This window comes from Solea senegalensis, linkage group LG16 (assembly GCF_019176455.1).
Source record: "Solea senegalensis isolate Sse05_10M linkage group LG16, IFAPA_SoseM_1, whole genome shotgun sequence".
Classification (NCBI taxonomy): Eukaryota; Metazoa; Chordata; class Actinopteri; order Pleuronectiformes; family Soleidae; genus Solea; species Solea senegalensis.
The window spans coordinates 10,598,219-10,607,968 of NC_058036.1; the positions used below are offsets into that span (position 1 = coordinate 10,598,219).

General features: G+C 41.9%; 1 protein-coding gene across 1 annotated transcript in view; it reads left to right on the forward strand.

The window, feature by feature from the left end:
* The window catches only part of si:dkey-288a3.2 (protein phosphatase 1 regulatory subunit 37), a 64,430-nt gene extending 60,053 nt beyond the window's left edge, over window positions 1-4,377 (forward strand). Inside the window, exon 11 of the mRNA XM_044047774.1 lies at window positions 3,043-4,377. Coding sequence (XP_043903709.1) covers window positions 3,043-3,189 — 147 coding nt within the window. The 3' untranslated portion in view covers window positions 3,190-4,377. The remainder of the gene's footprint in view (window positions 1-3,042) is intronic.
* The last annotated feature ends 5,373 nt before the right edge of the window (window positions 4,378-9,750 follow it).

The window sequence follows — 9,750 nt, forward strand, 5'->3', positions numbered from 1 at the left end:
ACTATCCCGAGATCTTGTATCTTAATGTGACTATGGCTAAATAAAGGATAAAGAAGAGAATTCAATTTAATAAAAACTGACTAAACACCTGGAACATGAACAGCTCAAGGCAAAGTTAGCAACACAAGGACAAAATGGTTTGTTGGCCTTGTCATGTAGGCAATAACATTTGATTTTTCATCTGCATTCAACATGAAAATAACAACTGGGCTCTTTCAGAAAAATGTGTTCAAAAGTGGATTCACAGATTTAATCCAAAGCTTCAGTTTTTAAGTCGGCCTGGATGACTGATACAATCCTGCTGGCAGACAGACAGCACATGCCACTGTGTATTTGTAGATATGAACTGACCTTCGCCAGTAAAGGACACATGAAGTGCAACTATTTTAAGGAACACCCAGTTTCTGGAAGACTGCATCTGTTTTTAAACTTGACACGAACGGACCAAACAAGGCAGCAGTAGACCAGCAGCTTCTGTGTCTCCATGAGCTTAAAATCATTGCTTTTCTCTCTGGACTTTGGTGTGGGATGAGAGTTTTTCTTTGCTGACTTTGTCTGATTTTAAGGAATGCTGGATATATAACCTTCTAACAAAACGAGTCCCAATCTTTGGTTTATTAGGCAGGAGGACACGTGGATGCTCTCTCTCTGTAAAGGGTTCTGGTTGAATTACGTAAGGAATTTATCTTAAATTGAAAGGAAATTCATTCACTACAAAGTTCACTATTAAAATTAAATGTTGACCAACAATTTGCATCAGTATTTGAGGTTTTTAACTAAACTAACTATGTAAAAATATGATGTTTCATATTTGTTTCCCTTTTCCTCGCACACTTTCTCTCTGAACGTCTGCTAACTGCAGACTGTATGTTCGCCGTGTTGTAAAAATGCCGACCTGCTCCGAGGTGTCAAGAAGGCTGCAGGCGAGTGAGAGCGAGAGAGTCGCTGAGAACTCACTGTGGCTTTGAGACAGTGCAGTCATTTTAATACAGAAATATTCTTCCTCTCTCTCACACACACACACACACACACACAGATGAACCTCTTCCACCAGCAGAAGGTTGCTTTGCTGTTCTCCACATGCTCATGTCTCCACTATCCAGCCTCCCCCCCCCACACACACACATCCTCCTCCACCTCACCTACCCCCGGTGCTGGCAAAGGCACCCGTGTGTGTGTGCGTGTGTGTGTGTCAGGCTGGCTGCTGCGTGGTGAGCATGCCCTCTGTCATTCATGCAGAGCAGCCCTGTCCAACTGTCACTTCCTGACAGGCCGATAATCAATCTCTTTATTAACTGCTCTGCTGCAGACCACCACCACCACTGAGGGAGGGAGGGAGGGAGGAACAGGGAGGAGGTGAAGAGGAAAGAGGGAAGGAAGAGAGGAGAGTACCACTGCTGCCGTAGCTTGGACAATTTTTTAGTTTTGTTTTCTGCTGTTGGTAAAGTTTTTACTTTAATGTATTTATGTAATGTAGTTATATGGCACAACATTTTACAACAGTCAACGACATGTTGTAGTCAAGTGTGGGTGGGACTTGTTATTTGTATTGCTAATGATGAATCGGGGATAGGGGAGTGGTTTCCAACATCATCACTACACAATTGATATACACATAGACAGGTTTGTGTCCATCTGATGTGTAAAGGTCCAACAGAGCGACCTTTCCCGAACTGTCAAATGTTGGGGTCCAGTGTGAATTATGAAAACTGTGGATGCACAGTATATGCCTTTAGACTGCGTTTTCTAACTGGAAACTTGAGTTTGTAGACCACACTCTCTCCTCCACCAAATTCTATAGAGAAATTCTGCTATTTTCCATCACAGAAAACAGGAGATGTTGATCCACTGCTGCCTCATTAGTAAGTTCAAATGTCTTATTTCTGTGGTTATTTTTATTCCTCTGTTCAAATTTACCTCAGTGACACAAACTGCAGCAGTAGACCAGCAGCTCCTGTGTCTCCATGAGCTTAACCTTTTCTCTATGAACATTGGTGTGGGATAAGAATGTCTTTGTCTGTGAACTTGGTTCTTTTAATAGATGCTGCAAGGTCACTTAACCCTTTTTCAACCTCCAAACACATAGAGCAGGTGAAGAGGTCTGAACTATCATTGAATTCATCCACAATTCTCAGCATTCTTGAGGGTTTTTCCTTTACTTTTGGACACAAATCTTTGGATTATGTGATCAGTACCTGAACTGGAATGAAGAATTCAAAGTTTGAAACCAAATTGGATCCATTCCTGATTGAGAAAATACCTATTACGAGGTGTTTGTCAACAGCAGTCTATCACACCTAGGGCGCACTCAGGCCGCTCTCCTCAATGATGCATAGCCAACATGTGGATGTTTTCAGAAGCGCTGGTCTCAGCATCATGATGTTTGAAGAGACAAACATAGAGCGAGGACAGTTGGGTTTGGAGACGAGGTCTGGAGCTGCTGCCCTGACCTGCTGCTGCTGCTGCTGCTGCTGCTGCTCTTGGTTGGTGAGATGCTGGTCCTTCCTGACAGCATCTCACATGGCGACGCAGCTATAATTTATGAGGCGGGAAAGTGCATCACTGATTCTGGCAGCCAGCAGCCAGCCATGCAGGAGGAAGCATACTGCTATAGTCCAGTTCTTCATTCTCGAGCCGTTTTTCAAGAGATTTCTCCCCCAGTGCCACAATGAGATGAATATTTCCACAATGAAACTTATTTAATCCTTACATACTGTTTAGATTGTATGCTTTATATACAGTATGGGCTGGATCATGTTTGACCAGAGCCAAGAATTCCTTCATAACAAGTGTTTATTTATAACCAAAATGATGTAACTGTATTTTATTGGCTGTGAAAATTGTGAGAATTTGTGGCAGCACAGACAAAGTGCTATGGTAATTCTAGATTTATAATAAATGACATTTCTTTGGCACAAGGCCATGATATCAGCCTTTGAACCTCTGAACTAAAACCACCGAACGATCAAAGACACATTATTTAACATATGTTAAGATAATGTAATGTGTGTGTGTGTGTGTGTGTGTGTGTGTGATTAACAGGATGAGTTCCTGATGGAGACTCAGAAGAGGCTACAGTCAGAGATCACCCAGTGTTGCCTGACCAACGCCAGGCGCTGCGGCCTCGACACGTCAGACACGTTGACGACTGAGGCCGACGGAGCTGCCGAGAGCATGGCTACAGTCTGAGATCACACACACACACACACACACACAGAGCGAGAGAGGAGGCAAAATGGCAAACCTTGTTCTCATCACCTCAGACACACTCACAGATTCAGTCACAGAGACGGCAGGTCCCACCGTCCCCAACCCAAATGGCTGACGAGCAGATATATGCGAATAATGATTCTATTGCAAATAATGATAATCATAAAACTCCAAATCTGGGTAATAAAGGCGGAGTAGAGCTCCCTAATGAAACACCGGCGTCCCCTCTGCCTCCGCCTAATGTTCCCGTCGAGCCGCTCGCCATTTTTCCATAAAGCAATTTTGCAAGCCCTCTTCAAACATGAATCACCTAGAAATGAAGAAACCCCCCCCACCACCACACACCCACACCACCACTGTCACCTCCACCCTCCCCTTTGTACAACACTGGCACCAGAGTGGTATGTCTGTGTGCGAGAGGAGAGTCAGATAATTAATCTCAGTCCTTGACTCGCTTCACAAACTCTACCTGGTTAATGAAGAGTGTTGTACGAGTCTTAACCTTTTCACATGCAACAGTTATTGACTCTTTTATTCCTGTTTTTTTTTTTTCAAATCTCAGCAAAATAAATCCTTCTTCACCTGAGAGCCTGTATGTGTGTTTTCTATGTGGATGTGTGTGTGTGTGTGTGTAATTGGAGAGTCTGAATCCCAGTTCACATGACAGTCGTAGCGTCGCTGTGTCCCACACTACATGACACGCTGTCTCGCGTTGCGTCTTCGCCGTCATCGTGAGTTAACGTTACATGATCTTTCACGAGGAGGAAAACCACGGCGTGTGTCTCATCGCAAAAACATACGTGGTCACGTTCACCTTTGTTTCGTGTCTATACGTCGACCGCTGAACTTCGATCCCTGTCAAGTTTGAAGATGTTATATTTTCCCCTTTTCTTGTCGCTGTAATGAACCGCTGTTGTTAGTGTTCAGATTGAGGACGGAATGCTGTGTAATGTGTTTATATTGATAAACCCTTCAGTAGTGTAAATTGATCATAAGCAGAATAAATATGTTTAACCTGGTTCTACATGTGTGGAGTCTGACCTGAGTCAGTAGATTTATATTCTTTTTAGTGATTTGCAGAACTTCAACTGGCGGCAAGGTGGCACAGTGGTTACTAGTGGTTAGCACCGTTGCCTCACAGCAAGAAGGTGGTGGGTTCAATTCCTGATCTGCATGTTCTCCTCCCACCATCAAAACATGTTAGAATGTGGGACGCATTCGTATCGATGGGTCCCCTGTTGCAACCCTCCATCTGACCTTGAAATTTCGTTGTGCAATACCAGTTGTAATAATGACAATAAAGATCCTTTCCTTTCCTATAAGTGACTGTTTGCCAGTGTATAGACTTTAGAAGTGAAGTAATGTGCTGATTTTTTTTTGTCCTGTACATTTTTGCTTACTTTCAGTACTTTGCTGGATTCATGTATAGTATGTCAATCGGAAAAAAAACCTCTGACAATAATAGTATTTGCTATAAATACATAGGACTCCCATGACTGACACATCCGCAAACAGTTTACCCTCCAAACCCAGCAGCACACCTTTGCTGACAGATCCAGTGATTGACAGATGAGATCAGACAAATAGATTTAGCAGGGGAGATCTCTACCTTCCTCCATGGGACCTGAGATTCACACCCACACCCACACCCACACACACACACACACACAAACACCCACAGCCTGCCCTGATGTTCCAGGCTCCTGCATCTTCATCCTCCACAACCTCCTTCATCATAACCCATGAGGGCATGGCTCACTCCCAATCTCCGCTCTCCTTCAGCCAAAGTGGCCCAGGACTTCATTGGACACACCCTCCTCCCACCCAGCCTCCCTGAACCCAGTCCAGTCCTGATGGCAGCAGCAACAGAGGCAGATGCCTGGGCAGTGGGAGCAAGGCAGCGTCCAGGGAACGGCTGCAGCTACTTTATCATAGTTAGGAAGGAGTGAGGGCAAGGCATGAATATCAGCACACACACACGCAGAATAAAACGACTTTTGCATTTTATAATTTAGTCACCAGATACAGACAATTTGAGTCAAGTTCCCGTGTGTCTCTCTCATCACCCGCCACCTACAAAAACTATTAAACTGACATCAAACTGAGTCAGTCCGAAGATGTGTACTGATTACTTTTAGGGCACCACAAGACCTTTGACCTTGTTATTTATGTGACCTTTCCGCAGCTTATACACATCAGCTCATACTTTGAGATCCTCAAGTCTTTTAAACGTCTTCTACAAAGTTGACTTTGCCCACCTGGAACCTGAGGAGATGAGCTGACTCATAAACAGCACAGTTTTACGTCACTGAGGCTTTCCTGATCCTCAATCGAATAATGTAATTTATTTAACTAAACGTATTGTTCCTGAATTATTAATAAGAATTTGAAACTGAGTTTTCATGATTTTATTTGAATTTTAACCTTTTTTTTTTTAACCCTGTGCTGTTAGAAAAATTCCAACAGTTTCTTATACTCTTCAAATTTCAAATTTAATATGCAAAATGTGTTGTTTGTGTGTAACTGCAGTGTTTTCTCTAAATAAACCTTTTTGTTTTTCTTCATTTTAAATTGTTAAAACCGTATTGTAATGTGCTGTAACTTGTAAATAACTGCCAGATATTGGAAGTTATTCTGGAAAAATGGGCAAAAACACTGAGGTCACTCGGTCCCTTCATGGTTAAAATATGCAAAGAAAACTTTAAAGGGTGTTAAAGGGTTTTCCTGGCCTAATTTATAATGATTTTATAATTTGTTTACTTTAGAATGAATTCATTCATTCATCTTCTACTGCTTCACCCTCCACATGTTGCCAATCCATTGCAGAGACAAACAACCACTCACTCTCACACTTCTGGTCAATTTAGAGTGCATGTTTTTAGACTGTGGGAGGAAACTGGAGAACCTGGAGAACCCACACACACACGAGGAGAACATGCAAACTCCATGCTAAAGGGCAGATTAAAGTGTTTCATCATTTTAGGGGAAGTGAACACAGTGAAGACATTATGAACCGTTCAAATATTCATTTAGTTTGTGTTTTCTTTGCAGCGTGGTCAAATTGGACACAGTTGCTTGGTGTGTAATATGTAAACAAAACATGAGGAGCAGGGGTTTTGAAATCAAAACTCCAGATATAGAAAATGTCCTCAAACACAAGGTCTGACTTATCATAATAAAAAATAACACAAATATTTGTATTGAGTTTAGCCAATGGCAATTTAAGGGAAGTATAATTGAATATTGTTTTAAAACTATTTTAGTCTTTGTTAAGATTCAACGGGGGGATTATAAAGTAAAAACGCACTGATAGGAACAAATAAATGCTCCTTTCTCGCGGCAAATCGAGAATAAAATACGTTACAGAAAGATTTTCAATGAAAGCATCAGACTTGTGTGTGTACTCCTTCTTTTTTGTACATGGCTCTTCCTCTTACGTCGTCTTTCATTTTCCCCTCATTTGAAACAAACCTTGAACATTTGGTAGCTTTTTAACTAGCTCATAATCTGATTTGATTTGGGTTATCGTGCCTCTGTATGAGGTGTTTCCTCCATTTTACGAACGATTAGTGAAAGGAGTAAAAACCATTAGATGACAAAGAGAGCACGAATAAAGATTGAGATCACAATAAGAAGAAGTTTTGCATCAGATGATGAAGTATACACGCAATTTGCTGTCTCCACCTTTGCTCTTCTGCGCATGATTAGGTGAAATTTTCATGAGTGCTGATGCAAAGAATAGGTCAGAGCTGGTTGTAATCACTCATCACAGTCTGACATTATGGCTGAGCAATTAAGCAGGACAGTTGTGTACTTTACTAATGAACAATGGTTGAACGAAGCCCCTTCCATTGCTCCCATCCATCACCCACAAACATTCCCAACTCTTCCAAGCGTGCGTGCACACACACACACACACACACACACACACACACACGTCCTGCTGTTGCTGGGCTGCTGGAGGTGTTTCCATTGGTTTGATGAGTTTCTGGCCGGCACTCTCAGCCTCCCTGCTGAATATGTGGCTGCCTCTCCCCCTCCTCCTCATCATCATCTTTCCCTCTTGTCAACACAATCCCTCCATCCATCCGTCCTGAGGCCCGGGCCCAGCGGTGGCCGATCCGCCCCTCGCAGCGTCCTCTGGGTGCTCTCTGCATCTCCTCCGGTCCCCCTGCCACTGTGCACACTCACATTTGTCTTTGGATGGCAGTGAGGAGCTTCTTTTTTTTTGCTTCTGTAAAACTCATGCTCAGTCCTTGGTTCAACCCTAAAACCAAAGATGTTTTTGTTTTTTTTGTTCAAGGTGACAACAGTCCTGGTTTGAGTGAATCAGGCTGGGAGCGAGCAGTTCTCTGTATTCACATCACTACATCTTTCATATTCTGCTGCAAAGACGATGCGATTTTGTAAGGAGTTGATAACTGTGATATAAACCATCCCACTCCAGCTTGAGTATAAGCTACATTAAGAATATGTTTGCTACTTTGCCTCACACTTCTTTGGTAAGTTTGTGTCACTGAGGTGAGACACATCTGAACTCACTCATAGAGGCAACAACTCCTGTGTTCTGTGCTGTAAAATTGCTTGTTTTCTTTATGGATTTCGGTATAGGAGTGTGAGAAGTTTACAAAGTGGCATCAGATTTTATTTTGTGACGTTACATTTTTAAATCTGTGTCCCTGCTGTTCCATGTTTTGTTTTGTTTTTTCACTGAGCGTGTTCTTGCTTGACTCCTCTTAGTTGTAGGCACACAGAACATGCATAAACATGTATATGTATATATGAATTGCATATATTAAATGCGGTTCCACAGTGTGTGTGTACTGTACATCACAGCTGAATACAAGCAGAGATGACTGAAAGATAACTGCAAACACTCTCCTTTGATAAAAAAAAAAACAAACAAAAAAAAAACTAAGAAGCTTCTAGTTCTCATTAGTGGAGAGGAGAAAGCAGACTTCCTTCTCTCCTCACTTGGCCTTGCCTCTTGGAATGACACATGCTCGTTCATTACTGGGGAAGTATAGGAAGTGAAAGGGTGGAGGTGGAGTTGGGGGTGGGGGTGGGGATTCCTGTGCAGCTCTTGTGGCTGTGCCAGCTTCTGGAGGAACAGACGACAGGTGAGTTAAAGCTCCACGTATAGTCCCGGTGAAATCCAAATTTGGCTCGTCGTTCGCAAGGGCTGTGGAAGTGCTGCTTTAAACGTAAAGCGGTGGGAACATGTCAGCGAAAGGCAGACGCCACGTCTGCTCACTTAACAATGCTGTTCCCATGTCTTAATAGGAGGTGATGGAGTGAGAGGAAGTGATTAGACATGAAATGTAAGAAATAGCAAGTGATTAAGTATTTTGGGACATACTAATGATTATAGAAAGGATATCTCAATATAGCAGCGATCTGATTGGTTGTTAGGTGTGATATAATTGTCATATCTCATGGAAAAGTGTCTCTCTCTTTTACACAGTTCCATATCACTCTGCATATAAGCTCTGGCAATGAGGTAAAAAAAAAAGAAATACAGCTACAGGTAGTAACATGATTATTGTTTTATGTTCTACGCCTTGTTGTTTTTCCTTTGTAAAGCAAACTTTGTATTTTTTTGGTTGTTTTAAACAATGACGTGCTTTAGAAATGAGTTGCATGACACTTTAAGTGTAACCTCTTGAGATATGTGTCTGTGTTTACATCTTTCTTTCTGTGTGTGAATATTCTTAAAGAAGGAAGAGAGAGAGGGAGAGATTATTGTCTTCTGACAGTCACACCGTTCAGCACCATGGACAGTGCCGATGATCTGTTTTCTTCAGCGGCTGTGCTGAACACAAGGCCCGACATGAAAATGTAGATTTAATTTGGTTGGTTTGGGATGGGGTAGTGCTCAAGCCAAGATGCTTTGTTGTTGCCCCTTCAAAATCATTTCAGTCCGGTGCAATATTTACATGAGGGGAGTGTTGGAATTACCCTTAAGTGGCATGTGAATGACACAGTGAAAAATAATGGACAGCGAGATGTTTAGTCACAAAAAAATCACAGCAGTTCAAAACACACACAGGAGCACTGATCCCGAGTTCTGACCAGTAACTCGAACACTAACATGTGTTAACTGCAGCACAAGCACACATAACGACACGTTCCCAGAACATCAGACTTCCATCATTCATTTAGTCAAAAATGTGCACACACACATTGTTATTTCTGTTCTAATAACCCTTTCTTTTTTGGGGAGGAGGACACAACAGCAGCTGCCAGAGGACACACAGTTATGTTCAAATAAAGGTTTTCAATCAATACAAACAATTTTCAATGAATAACAATTATTTAAAAAAAAAATATATAGAAAATGTGCAAATGTTCTGTTCAAATTTGAAACAATAACATTAAAATAAAATAATAAAAATACAGTGCAACATGGTATTAAATTGTCTAGTAATTTTAGTACATTAGAAATAACAGATTTCAAACATTTAACAGAAGGTCCAGGCCTGCTTGGGTGTATATTACTTAAAGACTACCTCACTGCTGGTCTCCTGCTGCCTCGTGTGG